Below are 22,312 nucleotides of genomic sequence, written 5' to 3' on the forward strand. Positions count from 1 at the left end.
AGGGATGCCGTGTATTCGGAAAACCTGAGAAATCATCAGCTCTGCAGTCTCTCTCGCAGAGGGAAGTCCGGGTAGTGCGATGAAGTGGGCTGCCTTCGAAAAACGATCAATTACGGTGAGTATGGTGGTGTTACCTCTGGATGGAGGGAGACCGGTAACGAAATCCAGGGCGATGTTTGTTGGTTGTCTTGTTGCGCGCACAGGTGGTACATGCGGCGATGAAAGACCGGGTGTCTCAGTCCATGGTAGGCCACCAGAACCGGCGTTGCAGGAAAGCCAGAGTCCGGTTGATCCCGGGATGACAAGCCAGCCTCGACGAGTGACCCCACTGTAACACGTCTGAACGGACTGCATCCGGAACGAACAACCGACCGGGAGGGCCCGTGCCCGGATCGGCCTAATGAGCCTGGGCCTGGGTAACCAAGGACTCAATCCTCCAGACCACTGAGCCCACCACACAAGTGGGTGGTAGAATGGAGTCCAAACCAGAACACTCCCCGTCCACGGAGTGCAAACGGGACAATGCGTCCGGCTTGGTGTTGCGGGAACCCGGCCGATAGGAAAGGGAGAATTTAAAGCGACCAAAAATTAGCGCCCACCTTGCCTGGCGGGAGTTGAGACGTTTTGCAGATTGGATATAACTCAGATTCTTGTGGTCCGTCCACACGACGAACGGCAGTTCCGCCCCCTCAAGCCAGTGACGCCACTCCTCGAGCGCGAGCTTGACGGCGAGGAGCTCCCGATTTCCCACGTCGTAGTTCCGCTCTGGGGGAGATAGCCCTCGAGAGAGGAAAGCACAAGGGTGAAGCTTACCGTCCGAAGCTGAGCGTTGGGACAGTACAGCTCCAACCCCAGTGTCCGATGCGTCGACCTCCACCACGAATTGCAGCTTGCCATCGGGCTGCGTGAGAACCGGAGCGGAGACGAAGCGTCGCTTCAACACCTCGAAGGCCGCCGCGGCCTCCGAGGTCCATCTGAAGGTCACCTTGACGGAGGTCAGCGCTGTGAGGGGCGCGACGATGCGGCTGAAGTTCCTGATGAACCTTCTGTAGAAGTTTGCAAACCCCAGAAAGCGTTGGAGCTGCTTGCGATTGGTGGGAGTAGGCCAATCAGCTACAGCAGCTACCTTCCCTGGATCCATCTCCAGCCTCCCCTGGCCGATAACGAATCCCAGGAAGGTCACCGATGGCGCATGGAATTCGCATTTCTCCGCCTTGACAAATAGACGATTCTCCAAGAGGCGCTGCAGTACTTGACGTACATTAGGTTTAGGATTATCGCGTGATCTTGTGATCTCGCGTGAATACGGCTGGCTCGCAAGGCAGCGCTACGCTGCCGTTACTCGCCCGGTAGGAATGGACGCAGGGCAGAAGACGCAGCCGTTCCGCGGCGCGTACGCGTCCGGTGGAATCCCGGTGTAATGTAGCTAACAATAAACAACGACTAGCCAATTTCATGACACAATCATAAAATCGTGTAAAATGTGCGACTTGGAAGGCTGGCGTCCGAGGATTCAGGAACAATAGGTCCATGTCAGGAACACACCATAATGGTGTGTGTCACTCAATCCTCGGACGCCAGACGCCGACTCCTAACAGAGCTAGCGATCTTTAATCAAATACTATCCCCTAGTGGCCGCTGGTAAACTCTCTGTACAGCAAAATCTGTCCTGACGGACATTATGGGTCCCGAATCGATGGCATGTGTCATGTGCGGAGGCATTAACCGTGACTACCGTGTAGGTTTCATTAATTAAACAACTGGTTTATTTCCGGACACATGGATAAGACGTCACAGGTATGGCACTACGGTGGCCCATACATTCATATATCACTACATTTCCCCCTTTTAAGTCATTGAGATATCCCATGCATTAACCAAAACAGAACAGGCATAATTTCCATAACTGGGTCACCTAGAACTAGGATTTTGGGGTAGACTGCCCGCCATCCACAGCAACGTAGGGATTATTCTGCCCTCAATAGTTGCTGTCCCTATTGCTCTAATTCCATTTCGTAACTCAAAAGTGCATTTCTTATAACAACCGTATGAAAGGGTAACCCTATGAAAACTCAACAATCTCAACAATAACATTTCAACTTAATAACATAACCAATCCCTGCTTTCATTTGAAGTGTATCATAAGTATATTAAAGCAGGCCTAAGAGTTAAGTGTCCCTATACCTGTAAGGAAGTCTGACCTCACGACCTCTGGAAGTCACCTGTACCCCCCCCGGCGGTGTATGCGGGGATGCATGCCCCACAGCTCGGTCTGGGGACATCTGGTCTGGTGGCTTGTCGCTGAGGGCAGGACTGGCTGCAGGAGAAGACCCACTTGGCAGTGGTGTAGGTCTCGCCCGCTGCTGCTGTTCTTCAGACGAATCTGCAGACCCCGGCAAGGCCTGCAGGTGTCTCCGGTTGCGCCGCAGCACTGCGCCGCTGTCCATCTTCACCAGGTACGACCGGGGCTCTTTGCACTGGCCAACGACTGTAGCAGGAGTTTTCCACCCCTTATCTCCATCAATCTTGACTCTGACGTCCTGGCCCTGATGAAGTGGTGGAAGTGGACTTGCAGAGTGGCGGCGGTCGTAGTAGAACCGGTAGGACGACTTTGTCCGTGTGTCTTTTTCCTGAACCTGTTGTCTGTCAACAGGTGCAGGCTGTAGCTTCTCTTCCAACATAGGAAGTGTAGTTCTGATGCGTCTCCCAGTCATGAGCTGAGCTGGGCTCACACCGGTAGCTGCACTAGGGGTAGCTCTGTAACACAACAGAGCGAGATGTGGATCGGGCTGCTTCAGGATGTGCTTGGCCGTCTGAACAGCCCATTCTGCTGCACCGTTCGCCTGGGGGTAGTGAGGGCTAGTTGTAGTATGGGAAAAACCATACTTCTCACTAAAGTCTTTGAACTCCCCAGGTGTGAACTGTGGGCCGTTGTCACTCACCAGTTCAAGTGGTATCCCCCATCTCACGAACATGGCTTTGAGCCTGTTGATGACTTGTATGGCGGACGTTGAAGAGAGGTGGGCTATTTCAAGGTCCCTTGAGTAATAATCCGTCACCACAAGGTAACTCTCCTTTTTCCAGTTCGCAGAGGTCTGCTGCAATGCGCTGCCATGGGCCCTCTGGTAGGGCTGCGGTGAGTAGTGGCTCCCGCCGCTGAGTGGGTCTGTTTTCGACGCAGAATCGGCATGCTGAGACTTTCTGTGTTATCTCACCACTGATGCGTGGCCACCACACTGACATCCTGGCTCGCGCACGGCACCTTGTCAGGCCCTGATGGCCTCCATGAATCTGCTCCAGTATGGCAGATCTCAGCGCAACAGGGATAACGATCCTATCCTGATATAGCACCAGCCCATCTGTTTCGGAGAGATGAGCCCTAGCAGAAAAATAAGGCTGTAGGGATGGTAGCATCCGTGACTTGGGCGGCCACCCATTTCTGATAAAGGCTATGATCTGCAGCAGCTCACCGTCCTGTTGAGTAGCTGTGCGGATCTCGCTGAGTCTTTGTGATGAGACTGGAGCATTGGCAACGACTGATTCCACGTAGGCCTGTACCTCGTGCTCCAGCTCCCCATCACTCACCTCGGACAAGGGCTGTATGGAGAGTGTGTCGGCGACGACTAACTGTTTCCCTGGAATGTGCTCGGCCACCACATTAAAACGAAGAAGGTGCATGAGAAGCCTCTGACATCTAGGAGGAGCTTTGTCCAGGTCGTACGTATTGATAAGTGGCACAAGAGGTTTGTGGTCTGTGTGCACGTGAAAACTGTCCATACCTTGTACGTAGCGTGCAAACCTCTCGCAGGCCCACACACACGCCAGGCACTCCTTTTCAATTTTTGAGTACCTTTTCTCGGCCTCTGACAGTGTACGAGAACAGAATGCCACTGGCTTCCACTCGCCGCCATGTTCCTGCATTAACGCAACCCCTAAGCCGTAGCTGCTCGCGTCTGCACTGACGACAGTCTTCCTGTTAGCTTAGTAGTATGCCAGAGCAGGGGCTGACACAAGCATGACTTTGACAGTCTCAAACGCTCTTTCCTGTGCCTCACTCCAGACCCAGTCGTTTTCCCTCTTCAGCAGATCAGTGATCGGATGCAGTTTGGTGGAGATCAGGCAGAAATCTCCCAACATAGTTGATGAGGCCCAGGACCTGACGCAGTTCCTCGACACTTGTAGGACTGGCCATTTGGGTGACTGCCTTCACCTTGCTGGGGTCCGGCCTCAGGCCATCCGCACTGATGAGGTGTCCAAAGTACTGAATTTCTGACTTGCCAAAGTGGCATTTGGCCCTGTTCAATTTCAGTCCACTGTCTTTGACCGTCCTCAAAACTGCATTCAGACTACGGTCATGCTCCTCGGTCGTGGCTCCATACACCAGAATGTCGTCCATCACTACGACAACCCCCTCGTGGTCCTTAAGCAGAGTGGACATCTGTCTTTGAAAAATTTCTGGGGCTGACGTTATCCCGAATGGGAGTCTACGGAAACAGAACCTGCCAATGGGAGTAATGAACGTTGTCAGCTTGCGGATATTCTCCTCCAACGGGATTTGCCAAAATCTGCATGAAGAGTCGAGAGTGGAGAATATCTTTGCTCCAGCCAGCTTTGGAGCGATGTCTTCAAGCGTTGGCAAAATGTACCTCTCACGTTTTATTGCCTTGTTCAGGCGTTTTAGGTCTACGCACACTCTTACTTCTTTGTTCTTCTTTTCGACAGGGACCATCGGGGCACACCAATCCGTGGGGTCCGTGACCTCCTCGATTATGCCAATGGACAGCATGCGTCGCAATTCGGCTTCAACTTTTGGCAGGAGAGGAAACGGGACATGGCGCAGCGTTGTCAGGGTGTAGGGCTCTGCATCCGGCTTCAATTCAATCTTCACAGGGTCACACTTGAACAGGCCGATGTCCCCAAACACACCCTCTAGCAGATCTGATGCAACAGCATTGACTCTTATCACCAGGCCCATTCTCTTAGCGACACTGCGTCCCAGTAGACTATGTGAGTACGGCCCCCTTATAACAGTCACCCGGTACTTGTAATGCTGTCCCTTGTATGGACTTGTGGCAAGGAATCTGCCAACACATTGCACTTCACCTCCTGGGCTGGTAACGAGTGGTTTTGGCCCAGTCATGACCAATCGTGGGCGCCGCGCTAGCCTATTGAAAGCAGTCTGTGACATTACTGTGATGTCTGCACCAGTGTCTATTTTAAATTCAACAGGACTGCCATTTACATGCAATTCCACCAGCCACTAATTTTCGGAGCCAGGCTGCTCAATCACGTCTGTTGTCGCCTCCATTACAGCACCAACGAAAAATGCATCTTCACTGTACTCCTCGGTACAGTCAGACGTGACATTGACTTCTTTTAGTGATTTACTTTGACAGACGGCCTCGAAGTGCCCTAATTTGTTGCATTTCCTGCATCTCTTATCTTTAGCTGGGCAGGGGCGTGCGTTCCCATGCTGACCATTGCAACGTGAACAGGCAAACTGCCTTGACTCACCCCTGTCGTCCCTTCTCTGCCACTGCGGTCTATCCTTCGCGCCATTTCTTCCATTGGATTGCCATCTTCCCTGTCTCATAGCATCCACTGCACAGTCACTGTCAGCACGCAAACTCACGTTTTGCTGTTTTATTTGCTCACTCTGACGAGTTATTTGAATTGCTTTCTCAAGCGACAGTTCTGGCTCCAACTGTAACTTTTCTGAAACTCCCGTGTCGGAGATGCCAATCACAATCCTATCCCTGATTTGCTCGTCCTTGGTCACTCCGAACTCACAGTACTGTGCTAGCTCGTACAGGCCTCTGATAAAAGCTTCAACAGGCTCACCAGGCTTTTGAACCCGCTGTTACGGTTGCGGATTGACGCCCCGCCCTCATGGGTAAAATCCTCAGTTTGTCGATGCTCATGCTAATGATCATGTGTTTTCCCCGCGTGTGATTTGTTGACCGTTATGCTAATTTTGATGTGCCTTTCCCCGGACGTGATTGGCTGCTGCATCGGAGGGCCGAGGATCCTGGAGGATAAAGCACGGGCGAGCTCAACATTCACGGCAGCTGGCCTTGGATATGCAGCTTGCCATATTGGGTCTTGGAATGATTATTTGTTGTTTAATTGAGGCTCTAGTTTGCTACACGGGAACTGGGCCAGAGTTTTGTTTAGAGGTTATCGAACACCGACTCGCAGCTATACTTTTGTTAAAAACACTAGACGCAGGGGTGCTGTTCCACTCATGTATTTTGGGAGCTTCTTCTTGGTTACATTCGTTTCTTTGATTTGGACAGCACCCAATGGTCCTTTTCTTTTTGTAGTTTTGCCTCCTCTGTTTGTGTTAGATTGATTATCCCATGCTCTGGGCTAAATAAACAACTTCCAGTTGAACCAAAAACATCTGGTAATATGTTGCCACTCCTTCCCCTAGCGGGGGACGTAACATAAATGGGGGCTCGTCCGGGATACCTTTTAAACGGATCCCTTAACTAAACTGACGTTTTACGTAGCTTGGTGGTTGGACGTAATTTAATTGAAATGTCGCTGTTCGATTTAGAGTCCTTCTTGGCCGGTCCCTCGCTTAGTCAAGTAGACCGCTGTCGGAAGGATGATTTGGCACAGATAGCGGATTATTTCGGTGTGTCCTATTCTAGACAAATACTAAAAAGGGACCTAAAAGCTGGTGGTTAGCAAATTGGTGGAGTTGGCGTTGATAGTATTGCCAGTGCAAGCAGACTCTGCTGTGCCTGAGGATGGCACCCTGGCTAAGGAGGTGGGTCGCCAAAAGGTAGAGGTTGAACCTCACGGCGGTGCTCGAGCAGACTTTGGAGTGGACATTGAGGTAGATGAGCTGACCAAAACTCTGTATACTCTGCCTCGCTATGATCCCCTCTCTTCTGCTGGTACTGGATCCAGGGATGTTGCTCGGCTAAAAGTCTGCCTTGCCCGCCTCCAACTAGAAGCTCAGGAAAAAGCAGAGAATAGGCAAGTCCAGTTCCAGCTGGAAATTAAGAAGCTGGAAATTGAAGCTGACAAAGCGTTATGAAAGCATGCCCCGTGTATTACGTTTCTCTTCGGCACAAAATGCTTGTGAAACTTCTTTATCACAATGTCCTAATCATTCTCAGGGCTTACTTCGTCATCATCGTCTTCAAGGGCCACACTCCGGTCAAACACAGACGAATCGTATATAGCCTCCGCCTCACTGCCCATAGCATAGAGAAGCGTGTTCACCTGTACTACACCTCTGTCCCGGTCTAGTTTCGTTGCCACTCGATAGCGATCAAAACGTCGGCGCCACATCGGCCACTCAGCCGGAAGGGTGAAATCAAACTTATCTGGAGGTCCCAACTTCGCCATTGTCACTTAAAAAATCGTAAATCGGCCACTTCTGACACCATGTCATGTGCGGAGGCATTAACCGTGACTACCGTGTAGGTTTCATTAATAGAACAACCGGTTTATTTCCGGACACATGGATATGACGTCACAGGTATGGCACTACGGTGGCCCATACTTTCATATATCACTACAGCATGTACACCAAGTTTCCAAATTTTAATCCATGGGTGCGGCCGTGCCCAATCATTTTAACCTAAAATATGAGTTATAGCGTCTATCGCAGAGATATGAGAATAAACAATCCGGATTATAATAAATGAGAATCCTCACAATAACAATAGGTATCCACAGATACACAAGTCTGTGAATACCTAAATATATAAATAAGACTTTCACATTTCGATACGCATTTTATATAGTACCAGCCAAGAAAAGGGACTCGGGGAAACAGACGCCCAGTCTGCAGACTGTCAGGTCTGCAACGTGTACGTTCAATGTACTGTCCGTATGTACAACCATTACCAGAGACAGCAGGGTCGGGTGCATGCAGAACCAGAGACAGCAGGGTCGGGGTGCATGCAGAATTAGAACCAGAGACAGCATGGTCGGGGTGCAAGCAGAACTAGAACCAGAGACAGCAGGGTCAGGGTGCATGCAGAACTAGAACCAGAGGGTCGGGGGTGCATGCAGAACTAGAACCCAGAGTGGTAGATATAACAGAGTGGCGACACTTCCATTGGACTCCGTTGTAGCGCCTTCTTCCGGGGTATGGAGCCTCGAATAGTTCCAAACAGCATTTACGGCGTAGGAGATCATTCATTTCCATTGCTGGCCGTCGAGTAACTTCTGAGGTAAATTGATTAAACAGCTACCTCTTTTGAATTGCTGTCTATATTGTATCAACTGTCTATATTGTATCAGAGGCCCTTTATGATGCATATACTGATATTTATTTGTAAATGCACAGCGTAATTATATATATATTTATCTTGGTAGACGACCGATTGCCTGCTAGTTTGTTAGCTCAACTTCGCCATCTGAAGGTATCTCCAGGGGTAAATAGATTAAATAGCTACCTCTTTTGAATTGTCAACTGTCTATTATATTAGAGGTCCTTTTATGATGCATATACTGATATTTATTTGTAAATGCACAGCGTAATTATATTGTAACGGGTTTCCACGAGTCAGGACACCTGTCCGCAATCAGACCCCATCACCCCAGCAGACCCGGTGCTCCATGCTCCCCCTGCAGGCCAGACGCCGCCCCACCTCCACATACCCCCACCGCCCGACACAGGCCGGGGACCCATCCGGCCGTAAACCTACTCCCCCCCCCCGGGACGGGAGAGGAAGTCTGCCACGACCATCTGCGCCCCCGGCCTGTGGGCCACCCGGAAATTGAACGGTTGCAACGCGAGGTACCACCGGGTGATCCTGGCGTTGGCATCCTTCATCCGGTGGAGCCACTGAAGGGGGGCGTGGTCGGAGTAGAGGGTGAACTGGCGACCCAGCAGGTAGTAGCGAAGGGCACCGACCGCCCACCGGATGGCGAGACACTCCTTCTCTACCGTGCTGTACCGACGCTCGCGGTCCGACAGCTTGCGGCTCAGGTACAGCACCGGACGGTCGGTCCCCTCCACCTGCTGGGTCAGGACCGCGCCCAACCCCCTATCCGAGGCGTCTGCCCGGACGGAGAAAGGGAGAGCAAAATTAGGAGCACACAGGACTGCTTCCCCACAGAGGGCTGTTTTAATAGCCTCAAACGACACCTGGCATGGCTCCGACCACTGGACGGTATCTGGGGCCCTCTTCCGGGTGAGGTCGGTCAAGGGGCTGGCCAGGTCGGAGAAGTTTGGCACGAACTGCCGATAGTAACCCGCCAGCCCCAGGAACCGCCTCACCTCCTTCTTGGTCCTGGGTCGAGGGGAGGCGGCGACCGCCGCGGTCTTACCGACCTGCGGCCGGACCTTCCCCCGCCCCAGGTGGAACCCCAGATACTGAATCTCCCTCCGCCCGATCACGCACTTCTTCGGGTTGGCCGTGAGCCCCGCCCGTCTCAGCGACTGAAGGACGGCCGCAACCTGCTGCACATGCTGCCCCCACTCGTCACCATAGATGACGATGTCATCTATGTAGGCGGCAGCATATGCAGCATGAGGCCGTAACACACGATCCATCAGTCGCTGAAACGTGGCCGGGGCCCCAAACAACCCGAACGGAAGCACCTTGAACTGGTAAAGACCGAGCGGAGTGGAGAACGCAGTTTTTTCTCAGGCTGCTGGAGACAACGGAATCTGCCAGTAGCCCTTCGTGCAGTCCAGGGTCGTATAATATTTGGCCATGCCAAGCCGGTCCACTAGCTCGTCGATCCGAGGCATTGGGTAGGCATCGAACTTTGACACCGCATTCACCCTACGGTAGTCGACACAGAACCGGACAGACCCGTCCGGCTTCCCCACCAGCACGACGGGACTGCACCAGTCACTGTGGGACTCCTCGACGACGCCCAACTCTAACATTGCTGCCAATTCGCGCCGTACCACATCTTGCTTGTGGACGGGCAGCCTGTAGGGACGTGTCCGCACTGTTAACCCGGGTTGCGTCTCGATGTTGTGAGTTATTAACGGGGTGCGACCAGGCAGGGGCGAAAAGACGTCGGCGAACTGGAGCTGCAGACTGCCCACGTCCGCCGCCTGACTCCCCGACAGATCCTCTCCTCGGCCGACCGGAGGGACAGGCCCCGGAGTAGGGACTTCCGGTCCGAACTCCTCTCCCTCCGGTAGTGTCGTGGCGAATGCGACCGGGACCACATCAATCCACCTTTTGAGCAGATTGATGTGGTAGATCTGTCGGGAGTCGCCCCGGTCTGGCCGCACTACCTCGTAATCCACGTCCCCGACTCGCCGTGTGACCACGAAGGGACCTTGCCACTTCGCGAGTAATTTGGTGCTAGAGGTGGGCAGCAGAACGAGGACCTTATCCCCCGGTGAAAGATCACGTAATCTAGTCCCTCTGTCGTACAGGCGTTTCTGATTCTCCTGGGCTTGGTGCAAATGCTCACGTGACATTACCCCGAGTGAGTGGAGCTTTGCACGCAAGTCCATGACGTACTGGATTTCGTTTTTACTGTCGCTGGACCCCTCCTCCCAGGTTTCTTTAATGAGGTCCAGGACGCCCCTGGGCCTGCGCCCATAAAGCAACTCGAATGGGGAAAACCCCGTGGAAGCCTGAGGAACTTCCCGCACCGCAAACAACAGAGGGTCTAGCCATTGATGCCAATTTCGAGCATCCTCCAGTACAAACTTCCGGATCATGGACTTTAACGTCCGGTTAAACCTCTCACACAAGCCGTCAGTGGCTGGGTGATAGACGCTCGTGCGGATGGCCTTGACCTTCAACAACCCGTAAAGTTCCTTCATCGTGCGTGACATGAAATTAGTGCCCTGGTCAGTGAGAATCTCTTTTGGGATTCCCACCCGCGATATGACATGAAACAACGCCTGCGCAACACTCTTCGCAGAGATATTGCGCAACGGAATTGCTTCCGGGTATCGGGTTGCGTAGTCGATCAGGACTAACACAAATCGATACCCTTGTGCGGAACGTTCTAATGGCCCGACAATGTCCATGCCCACGCGATCGAATGGGGCCTCCACCAGGGGAAGGGGCCACAAGGGAGCCCTGGGAATGGCGGGGGGATTCACCAACTGGCACTCGGGGCAGGAGGCGCACCACCTCGATAGGGACCAAGGGATACGTGTGAACATCCCCGTGTATACATCTCACCGAAACACTCGATGCCTCTATCAATGCCTCGGATCGCACCAGGCGCTGATGGATCATGGTCTGCATACACCCCGAATCCAACAGCGCCTGGTACGTACCCCGCTGTATCCTCACCGGGATACGGTACGCCTCGCCGGGACTGTGGGGAAGAGCCGGGGCACCGGTGACGCGGATGACCTGGCCCACCTCCATCAACGGACAGTCCCGCCGAAGGTGGCCCGGCCGTCCACACCGCCAGCACGCCTCCCATGCCGTCTGAGTGCCCGTCTGCGGGATGGGGTGGGAAGGTGCACTATGTGCCTGCTCGTGACTGGGACCCCCCCCCCATCTCGCCCTCGGTCCCGGGGTGGGCCTGTCCCGCTGCAGGGCTGCTGCACCGGTCCGCGGGCTCGGGATCGGTCGTCGGTCTGACAGAGGGGGAGCCAGGTGGCCCTCCGCGATGTTGACGGCCGCCGAGAGGCTCCCGGGCTGGTGGTACCGGACCCAGGTAGATGTTCTGGTTGGAAGCCCCTCGACGAACCTCTCCAGGGCCACCTGCTCCACTATGTCCTCCGGTGTGTTTTGTTCCGGGCCCAGCCACCTCCTCGCCTGGTCCCGCAGCTGCTGGGCGTAGGTGAAGGACCGGTCGCCGTCGGTGAAGGCCAGGGCCCGGAACCGCCGGCGATGTTCCTCCGGGTTTAGGCCCAACCGGTCCCGGATAGCCCTGGCGACGATGTTGAAGTCGTTCTGGGCCGCCGCTGGTAGGCTGTGGGCCGCGAGCTGGGCCTCTCCCGTCAGCAGAGGCAGGAGACGGTGGGCCCACTCCTGCGGCGGCCACTCTGAGACCTCGGCCACCCCTCGGAAGGTCTCCAGAAAGGCCTCTGGGTCGTCAGCCTCCCCCATTTTAGGAATAAATATTTGTTGGCCCGGTCGGGTTACCCCGCCGCGTTTTCCGGAGCCGAGTAGCTCCCGCATGGCCTCCCGGTCGGCGGCCAAGGAGCGGGCCAGCTCCACCAGGACCTCGTTCTGGGCCTGCTGTAGCTGGGTCTGTAGCTCTGCTGTTTGCGCCAGGTGTCCGAGGACACTGGCCAATGGCGATTGTTCCATACTTGACTCGCCCCACATTGGGCTCCACTGTAACGGGTTTCCACGAGTCAGGACACAGTTTTTAGGAGAAATGGAGCGAACTCCTGTTTATTTCCCCTTCAGGCAAACAAACACAACGTCACAAAAGGACAACGCTGCATGTTCTTTCCGTCGGTCACTTGGTCATACGACGCTCTCTTTAGCTCGCAGAGAGTGTCTTCCTTCTCTCTCTCTCTCAACCCCTCACTGAAAGACAAGCAGGCACACAGCCACATTGGATTACTAGGATCATTTTGGTTGATTTAAGGACGGGTTTTATGATGCGACAGCTAGTAGAAATAACAGTGTGTTTGTTTAATTATATCCTGGAAAGGGTGATGTTCAGCACATGAAGCCCTACAGATGCCGCCGCTTCAACAATGCTGATTATGATGGGCGGTGAATTGAACCTGTATGGCTTTTTCGTTTTAACTTCTTGTTGACTGAATTGTTTCTTTCTTAGTGCCAAATTGATTATTTTTTGTTTTACAAGAGCCCTCTCTGCTCTCCTTCTCATAAATTTTTCCTTTTCTAGTTGCCTTATTAAGTCCTCCACAGTCGCCCCATCAGTCCCTGGCAGTCTGGTCCCTGGAGCAGCTGGCCCTGGATCACCTGGCCCTGGATCACCTGCCCCTGGATCACCTGCCCCTGAATCACCTGCCCCTGGCAAAGTGGCCTCTTGATTGCTCTCTCTGTCATGTCCTTTTCATCGCTCTTGAAATCCACCTCAATTTCTCCCTCAATCTCTGTCACAATTACAAGGTAATGTTGCTGTTATATGTATTTTGTCTTTGCATTTGCAACTACTGTCATCTCCAATGTAAGGCAATGTTAGAAAATGTATTAAAGCAAAACATTTCTGTAATGTGAATTAAATCATCTGCCACAATCAGAAACCAATGAAATATAAATGGATCTACCGGCAATTGTTAATTGGGTAGAAATGTGTCGATTATCTACATTGTGTGCAAATCCTCAGAGAATCCCTGACCTCTGGTTGTTTCTTAAACTGAATGTACAAATATGAATTATGTAATCTCATTAGGAGTGTAGTCTATCCTTGAATTACATGAAATGGGGAATATTGTTAGCTGCATGGATCATACTGAAGTTTAATTTGGCGCAATATGTGTGGTCCGTTGCACTTGGTTCTGGAGGCACCCTCACAGAAGGGGGTTTCCTCCTCTTCGGCTTAGGGCGATGAATGAAAACTGTTGGGACTGCATCGGGCCTCAACTTCAACATCCCTTCTCTTTTTGTGGCAGTGAATTGGTCATCTTCAAAGTGTACCTGTAGGTAGGCTTGTAAGATCAGTTTCCATTGCACTTCAAATATCATTGAAAAGTCATAATTCTCTACACTTGGAATCATTATGCCCTTTGAAATGCTATCAAGTGATGTGAACATTACTTACATCACATAGTTTTTGACTGTTGCTGACCCCTGTCACTTGTACGTTTTGACGGCTGACCATTGCCATCCATTTCTTCCTGCGCTCTTGGTCCTTGGGGAAGCCATACATGTGGTAACCCTTCTCGGACCGATTGGAGCATCCATACACTGCTCAGCCAACCATGGTATGACCATTGATCTAAACCAATTTTGAATTTGCTCAGGGCTATTATAAGTATTGTAATGGCATAAAGTATAGTATATTTGCAACGTTATATGTTAATGGTTTGCCCTAAGTATATAGTGTTCTCTGCTGTGTCCATTGTTGAATCTGTTCACACAATCGCACTCACTTGTTCTTGTCACACTAATTGTTTAATAAAATAAAATACTATTTCATTCATCCAAGCGTAATGTTGTTATTCTTTAATATATCTGATACTTTGTGTGGCTCATATCTTAAAATGATCATGGTAAAACATCTTGAATACTTTGATTTCAATACAGATGTAAGGTAAAAGTTAAGGTGAAGCCAGAATGCTAACACGATCGTGAAGCTTTCCCTCAAACTTAAAAACGTATCTAAGTAATACTTATAGATAGCTTTCAGTTGTCCCCCTACCACTCTAAATGTAAAACTGACATTTACAAATATGCAATAATGCAATAACAGTCAGAAAAATACTGGTATGTGTTTTTTTCATTCATATTTACCATTCAATATTGAAATCTCTGCTGTCGTCCCATAGAATAACATTGACAGCGCGGCGTGTTTGGAACTATTGAGGCTTACATGAACCACGTGACAACCACGTGACCACCCTGTCGGCGAGATCATAGCGTGTTGCAACTCTCTCTATAGCTCTGCTAGAACCAGGGTCGGAGTGCATAAGGAACTAAAACCAGATACAGCAGGGTCGGGATGCATGCAGAACCAGAGACAGCAGGGTCGGGGTGCATGCTGAACTAGAACCAGAGACAGCAGGGTCGGGGTGCATGCTGAACTAGGACCAGAGACAGCAGAGACGGGGTAAAGCAGAGTGGGGGCCGGCGGATCCGTGATCCTTTGCGCATCACGCATTGGACAACGCGGAAGTGGAGAGAGTAGCGTGAGCGTGGTCTGTAGTCTTCACCAGAGAGACGTTTATCAGACTAGCCTGCAGCGATGGAAAACACCTGTATCGATAGTTTAATCCTGAAACTTCACGATGTGAACGCGGTTAAATTCGGTGAATACAAGCTGAAGAGTGGCATGATGACGCCGATATATATCGACCTCAGAGTGCTGGTGTCCTACCCGAGCCTCATGAACAAGGTAAACACGTGTCCTGCAGACCGCCCTGTCCTGCACGGGGTTAGGTGGTATCTCATTGTATAATTTGATAATCATGTGAATATTCGAACTTGGAGCTCACTGGGCATCAGGAAAAGTTGATGCCGATTTTTTTCATATTAGCCCAGCTTACCACCCAGAGTCAATATAACTCCCAACAAGTTGTATAACGTTAGACTAAAGCCTATTTGAGCTTCAGGCCTGGGGCGGTTCTGGGCACGGGCGAACCTGGCAGCCCGCAATTTTCATAAGACGTGGGGGGCGCCACGAACACCAAAAAAAAAAGAGAAATCTCCTGCGCGCGAAGCGGTTTTCTATGAACGATCATATCATATTGTGTGGAATTGGCATATTGGTGGCGCCCCCTCTGGCTGCAGGCGCACCTGCTGGTTGAGAAGCTGCTATGCACAGATGGACTGAAACCCCCACTGAAGTCCGTATGAGACAAACCCACCCACAACAGCTGGTCTGCACTACAAGTCTTAGCCAAATTACATGCAATAAAAGTACCTTTATCAATAAAATGATGATTATGGTGCACTCAAGTCACAATGTCCTATCATGCCTCAAATAATGACATCCAAACCGTTGGGCCTGGCACTGGCATGGTCCATGATAACCGTAATATGTATAATTCTGCGCATGACATTAAAGGTCGGGCTTTGTAAAACGGAAGCCTTTATGGAAATCGCTGTGGTCAGTATTATCTCACTGCAGACATTGTGAGTTTGATGCCATTGTTAAACCTGAAGTGGAAGCTTATAGGCTCAAACACCAGTTGAGCCTCAACTGTGTTTTGTTTTGATAGAAAATTCCTCTGGCTGAACTGCCTTGACTTTCAGTGCACATTTATTTCCAGATCCCCACCTCCTGAGTGCAAAGAGAGACAGAAAATATGCAGTAAAATTAAGAGGCAGTAAAAGTACAGCCCAACACCAACCTTTGGCTGTGTTTGTTTTCGGCAGTTGTCGAGCCTCATCTACCAGCTCGCTCAGGCCGAGCAGCTGAAGTTTGACTCTGTGTGCGGTGTGCCCTACACGGCCCTCCCCCTGGCCACCATCATCTGCTCCAGGAACGAGCTCCCCATGCTCATCAGACGCAAGGAGGCCAAGGATTACGGTGCGTAGCGATGGAAGTGCATGTGTTCATGTTGCGCTATAGAAGGGTTTCCGGTTTACAACATGGTGTTCTGGGGCGCCGCCAGGGGACATTAACCCTGTTGTTCATAAACTAGTGTCAGCGACTACAGCAGTGTTACCAATGTATCAACATCCATTTACTGCATTATGTCTGATTCAGCCTGATAATTTAATTGAGTATTTTGTTGTCTTTTTTTGCATATTAATATAAACGTAGAAAATGTTTGTTTGTAGTGTCTAATATCACTGACTCAAAGACTATAATTTGACTGCATAAATACATGAGAATTGGCCCTCTTGTAATTCAAAGGAAAGTTAGGAGGCTTGCTTTACTTAATTGACTCAAAAGCTTTCGTTCACTTGTTCATTAACGGACCTGCAAGTGACTTTCAATTTACGTCTACACCGATTTCAGGAAAATGAATTCTCACGAATGGGGATCAGGCAATACTTTTCTGATGGAAAAGCCTTTAGTATCTACGGAAGGAAATCTATGTGCATAAACATCATAATATTACAACTCAAATCCGCTATTTTGAAGACCAATCGCTATTGGATCCATACATGCCTTATCTTTATTAAAGGGAATGAACCCATCCGTTGGTTTTGGGATTAGACAAGTTAACGCCAGATCAGATCCGTCTATCTGTTGTCTATGCTTTATGTCTTCTGGTTGAGCCCCTAACCCCATCTCCTTGGTAACCTGTCTATACTATGGTCCTGAGTGCCTCACCATGAACTGGTAGAGCGTGGCATCGACACTGCCATAGGGATTCAGGGTTCGAATGCTGCAGTTGACACCCATGAGACGTTTGTATATGCACTTGCAGAATTGTAAAATTGTTTGGGAAAAATACGTCAACCAAAAATTCTTATTTTAATAGTTTCAGAATGACATTTAACATGACTGTACTTAAAGTGACCGGCGTCCTGATTGGCTCTCGTGAAGTAATTAGTGACCTGTCCTGTGTCCTTATTGGCTCTCGATGCAGGAACCAAGAAGATGGTGGAGGGAGTGACCCGGCAGGGAGACACGTGTCTGATCATCGAGGACACGGTCACCACGGGAACCAGCATCATGGAGACGGCCGAGGTGCTCTACAAAGAAGGGCTGAAGGTACCCAGACAGAGACAGTCTTCTGTTCAGCCCCTCCCCATGGACCTGAGTTCCGAGGCTGTCCTTAAGTGGCCGGTGGGGTGCTCTGCATGTACTCCCCCCGATTAGGCTGCAAACACTGGGGATCGAACCCACAACCTTTTTAGAATAAGACATCCTAACCACTGCTAGATTATCCTGCCCCTTAAAGCTTGTCGCTTTATCTATTCAATATTCTGCCCTGAAGGGGCCTGAAGGGATGAGGAGTTTTTTCTGCTGGATACTTTCAAATCTCGTTTACTCTGGCTGGTTTCTTCAAACTGCCTATCCTAGCTAATTTGTGACGTATATCGTATTCAATCCTAATTCAACAAATGTGCTTATCCCAGAGATTCAGCCAACCAAATGCAACGCCACTTTTACTCATGCACCGCATATCTGAAGCAAACTTCCAGAATATCTGAGGTCTGCCTCAACACTAAACACTCTTAAATCATGGCTCAAACCTTTCCTTGTTTTTAGTTTTGTTAAATGCATGTCTGCACTGGCATATTAATGAATCAGCCTTCTTATACTTGTAATTAGCATTTATCCATATTGTCCTTTTAGAAATGTGATCCTGCCTATGTGATGCTCCTTCAATTGCCCTGGTGTCTTGCTGGATGCCATATAACCAGAGCTTCTGTCTCCCTCTTCCAGGTGACGGACGCCATCGTGCTGATGGACCGCGAGCAGGGAGGCGTGGCCATGCTGGGCTCCGAGGGCATCAAGCTCCACCCCGTGATCTCCATGTCCCAGCTGCTCAGCGTGCTGCAGGCGGCCGGGCGCATCAGCCCGGCGATGGCGCAGAGCGTCCGCGACTTCATCCTGGACAACAACACCTTCAGGTACACAGCTCAGCATGTCGGGACGCGGTCAGCGTCAGAGTTACTTTTATTACATCTTATTGTACTCAAGGGTAAAATTATTGGGCTTGGTTCCTCCACAGCCACGTAGCAACAATACAAGATAAAGATAACAAAGAGAAGTATAAATAAAATATGTTAAATAAGTAAAGTATTCAAGTGGTAGCGGTCAGCATCGTCCTCATCATTGTCCTCGTCCTCATCATTATATGGAGTTTGCCCTCATGAACTCAGAGCAACACTGTTGATTTGAATGTGTTTATTGTACTGTGTGAAGCACTTTTTCACACGTTTTATAAAGGTGGTATATAGAGTATGAGCAAGTCCCCCACTGTGTTGTGCCTCTCCCCAGACCAAAGGCAGTGAACGGGAACCTCTCCCCCCTGGCCAAGAAGACATGCAAAGAACAAGAGCAGGTGCTGAGTTATGGCGCCAGGGCCAAACTATCAGGTACGGTACCATGTCAATGTCTGTATTTATACACAGACATTTACAGGATTTCGGGCTAGGTGGAGGCTGACCTCGGACAACGCTGATGTTGAACGATATGTTGGGAACGTCAATGATCATAGTCAGTGCACCTCAAACTGTGAACTGCTCTATGATGGTTTGTCACACATTTGATCAATGCTGTTCCCTATCCTTCATTTCAATGCCAGCACTTGGTGTCTGAGATGCCAAAATACAAGCACTACTAATATACTATGAAACATTCTTTGCAACAGTACTGAATGTTTGACCTTTAAATTACTACACGGCTGGCATACTGAAATGCGTGTTATTCTTACCCATCCCCTTGTGCATCATAGACATCCATCCTCTGGGGTCGAAGCTGCTGCAGATCATGGAGGAGAAGAAGTCGAACCTCTGCGTGGCCGCTGACGTGACGTCCTGCACGGAGCTCCTGGCGCTGGCCGACACCCTGGGCCCCAAGATCTGCCTGCTGAAGACCCACGTGGACATCCTGGAGGTCGGCACGGGTGGTAGAGGGGTCTGGGGGTGAGGGTAGTAGAAGGGTCTGGGAGGTATGGTGGTAGAGGGGTGTGGAGGTAAGGGTGGTGAGGGGATAGGTTGGTAGAGGGGTTAGGGTGGTAGAGGGGTCTGGGGGTGAGGGTGGTAGAAGGGTCTGGGAGTTATGGTGGTAGAGGGGTCTGGAGGTTAGGGTGGTGAGGGATAGGTTGGTAGAAGGGTTAGGGTGGTAGAGGGGTTTAGGGTGGTAGAAGGGTTAGGGTGGTAGAGGATTAAGGGTGGTAGAGTGGTTAGGGTGGTAGAGGGGTCTTGGGGGGTGTTTGTCAGTTAGCCGAGTCCCGTGGGCCGTGGGGTCAAATCTTCTTCTAAATGTTGGAAGGTACATGATTCGTACACAATTCAATATTCTAGTGCTAGGGGAAGATCTGTTCTCCCTGTTTTAATTACACTTTATTGCATTTTATAAATTTTACTCTTAAATTATGTGCTTGTTTCAATATTTGTACTTTTGCGGCATCTATTGAAATTTGATAAGGAAGTACTTGCCATTCTGTTGACTTTTATGATCATCATATGGGTTCGGGCCATACATATTGTGGTCTATATCAGGTCACCTTTCCCCCCATGTATGGGTTCTCTCCATGCATATTGTGTCTATATCAGGTCACCGTTGTCTTTGTCTCTCCCCAGGACTTCACCCCAGCCTTCTGCAACGCACTGAAGGACCTTGCTGACAAACACAACTTCCTCATCTTTGAGGATCGCAAGTTTGCCGACATCGGGAGCACGGTGAAGCACCAGTATGAAGGTACGCATCACGTGGACTTGGAGAGAGCAATGCTGTTGCTGTGGTTGCGATCCCCCAGATATCAAAGACTACATTTCAATGGTGTGTTTCCATGTGTGGTCTGCCGCTGCCTGACCACGTGCCATCTTTGCTGCTGGCCACCAGGGGGCGTGTACCGGATCTCGTCCTGGGCCCACCTGGTGAACGCCCATTCGGTGCCGGGCCCCGGGGTGGCCCAGGGCCTGAGGGCCGTGGGCCAGGCCCTGGGCCGCGCCTGCCTGCTCATAGCCCAGATGAGTTCCCAGGGCTCGCTGGCGACTGGGGAGTACACTCAGTCTGTGGTAAGGGAGCTCATACCCAGACTTCAATCATACAGTCCTAAGCAGGAAACACAAGCTGTACAAGGTGCTTGTACAGCTTGTACAAGCACAACAAACTAGAACCAGTTTAAAATGACAAGTGGGAAATGCAAATCACAAATATGTTTACACCAAAAAGCATTAATAAATAAATTAATAAATGTGGTGTGTTTAGCTTGGCCAATCACTGCTGACCATGTCACCTAGTGGATCTATTTCACTGAAGTAAATTGAATAACATGATTTACTTATTTGTTGTAAGGCTCCATTATATATAGTTCTCTTTTCCCTGCTCTACCTTAACAGTGCTAACACATCGATCTATGATGTAAGGCTTGTGGATGTTTGAGCCTTGATATTTGCTTGTGTCGTCCTTCTCCCCTCCCAGCTAAAGATGGCGGAGGAGCAGTCTGACTTTGTGCTGGGCTTCATCTGCGGCTCCAGGATTACCCAGAAGCCTCAGTTCATCCACATGACCCCCGGGGTGCAGATGCAGGCTGGGGGTTAGTGTCCTATAAAATATAGTTTAAGGAAAAGGTGAGATGCAGATTTAGTCTACGACATCTCTGATTATAACGCTCATATCAGTCACACAACAACGGTACTAAAAAAGTATCAAAGATGCTAATGGCTTAAACCATGGGGATAACATGCCCCCCTCCTTCTTAAAACTCTCGCCCTAAACATTTTAATTAAATCACAAAGTGTTTGAATTCCATCTGAAACAGTGTGACATCATAGTGCTATCACTTACTCTTGAGAATGGTGTAAATTCATGGGTATTGTGTGACGGTTGGTTTTGGCACTGTGACATTACTTCTTGACACAGGGTGGCACTGTTGCACTATAAACCATTGTAAGCCCTCTGTGAAATACTGTCGCTGTTTCTGGGTTAATCTCTCCCTTACCCCCCCCCCCCCCCCCAGGTGACGGGCTTGGACAGCAGTACACCTCCCCCGAGGAGGTCATCGCTACCAAGGCCTCTGATGTCATCATCGTGGGACGGGGAATATTAGGAGCGTCCAATAGGGTGGAGGCTGCCGAAGCCTACAGGAAGGCGGGCTGGGAGGCCTACGTGAAGAGGCTGGCCCAATGAGGGCCCGGGGATCACCCCTCCCCCCCTCTCTGTCTCTAAAGCCTCTTATTCTGAATATCGCCTTGCATATGAAACCTTGGGTTTGTTGATCTCTGGGGAATACATGTAAGCATTTGAAAATGTTTCCAAGTGTGTGCCGCTCAGTGCACACACTTGGAAACATTTTCAAATGCTTACATGTATTCAAGTATTTCTGTATCTTCTTTGTCAATCTTTTTTAGGCTTTATCAAAATCTTCTCTGGAAGGAAAACTGTAAATTCACTTTTTTTTTTTTATATGGATACAGTACAGTCTAATTTGATTCCGATTTTTAAAAGATCAATATAGTTGAACAACACTATGTCAACAGTCAAGTGTCCTTGTCCTTCCTATGAGATGGCCGTACTCTTTGAAGACCATCAGACAGACCCTTCAGCCCACAGATAAAGGTTATCATAAGGGTTCATTTAAGGGTATTCACTGTTTAAATCGGATGGCAAATCAATGGGTTAATAACTGGTAAGCCTTATTCAATCAATGTGAATGTGTGTCCGTCCGTGTTAATACTGTTACAGGTATTAATTCACACTGTTGCATGTCGGTTCCTGACCTATGTTGGTTTGCTCAGCTTGCATCTGTATTAACCATCTAGCAGTCGCACTCTAAACTGGTGCATCATTTTTTCTTTTTGTATATTTTTTTAATGAGGAAATTAAATTATTTTTCTGAACTGTAAGAACTCGTTTTGTGTGTTCCTATTATTCCCCACATGGGTTACATCTCGGTGTTTCTCCAAGGCATTTATTTTTTCAGAAATCGAAACAATAAATCCATGTGGACTCATTTTCTGGTCAAAAGTCTATTTTTTTTAACCCCTGGTTTTGAGGATAGGACCATGTACCTTCTACGTTCATCATCCTGGTGGCTCTGCCCAGCAGGTGTGAATGTTCCTTTTGCAGCGAGTTGTGTTGAGATACATCTCTCTATTACACATTGCATTTCTTTAATTTTATAATAATT

At 49.8% G+C, this 22,312-nt stretch overlaps 1 protein-coding gene and 1 long non-coding RNA gene across 2 annotated transcripts; both read left to right on the forward strand.

Moving 5' to 3' along the window:
• Positions 1 to 4,130: 4,130 nt before the first annotated feature.
• On the forward strand, positions 4,131 to 14,031 carry LOC132448482 (uncharacterized). Its single transcript, XR_009523369.1, has 2 exons — positions 4,131 to 8,195; positions 12,772 to 14,031. It is a non-coding gene; the product is annotated as an uncharacterized LOC132448482 (long non-coding RNA).
• Positions 14,032 to 14,388: 357 nt separating this feature from the next.
• Positions 14,389 to 22,136, forward strand: umps (uridine monophosphate synthetase). Its single transcript, XM_060039834.1, has 10 exons — positions 14,389 to 14,943; positions 15,927 to 16,080; positions 17,093 to 17,217; positions 17,896 to 18,083; positions 18,454 to 18,551; positions 18,911 to 19,071; positions 19,761 to 19,878; positions 20,023 to 20,198; positions 20,605 to 20,719; positions 21,143 to 22,136. Exons 1-10 carry the CDS (start codon positions 14,794 to 14,796, stop codon positions 21,310 to 21,312), a joined length of 1,455 nt encoding a protein of 484 aa, XP_059895817.1. The 5' UTR covers positions 14,389 to 14,793; the 3' UTR covers positions 21,313 to 22,136.
• The last annotated feature ends 176 nt before the right edge of the window (positions 22,137 to 22,312 follow it).

This window comes from Gadus macrocephalus, chromosome 20, assembly GCF_031168955.1.
Source record: "Gadus macrocephalus chromosome 20, ASM3116895v1".
Taxonomy (NCBI): Eukaryota; Metazoa; Chordata; class Actinopteri; order Gadiformes; family Gadidae; genus Gadus; species Gadus macrocephalus.

Coding starts and splice junctions, on each gene's coding strand:
- umps (XM_060039834.1), top strand. CDS start 14,794: ATGGAAAACACCTGTATCGATAGTTTAATCCTGAAACTTCACGATGTG. Junction 20,199..20,604: donor GGGAGTACACTCAGTCTGTG/GTAAGGGAGCTC, acceptor CTCCCCTCCCAG/CTAAAGATGGCGGAGGAGCA. Junction 20,720..21,142: donor GGTGCAGATGCAGGCTGGGG/GTTAGTGTCCTA, acceptor CCCCCCCCCCAG/GTGACGGGCTTGGACAGCAG.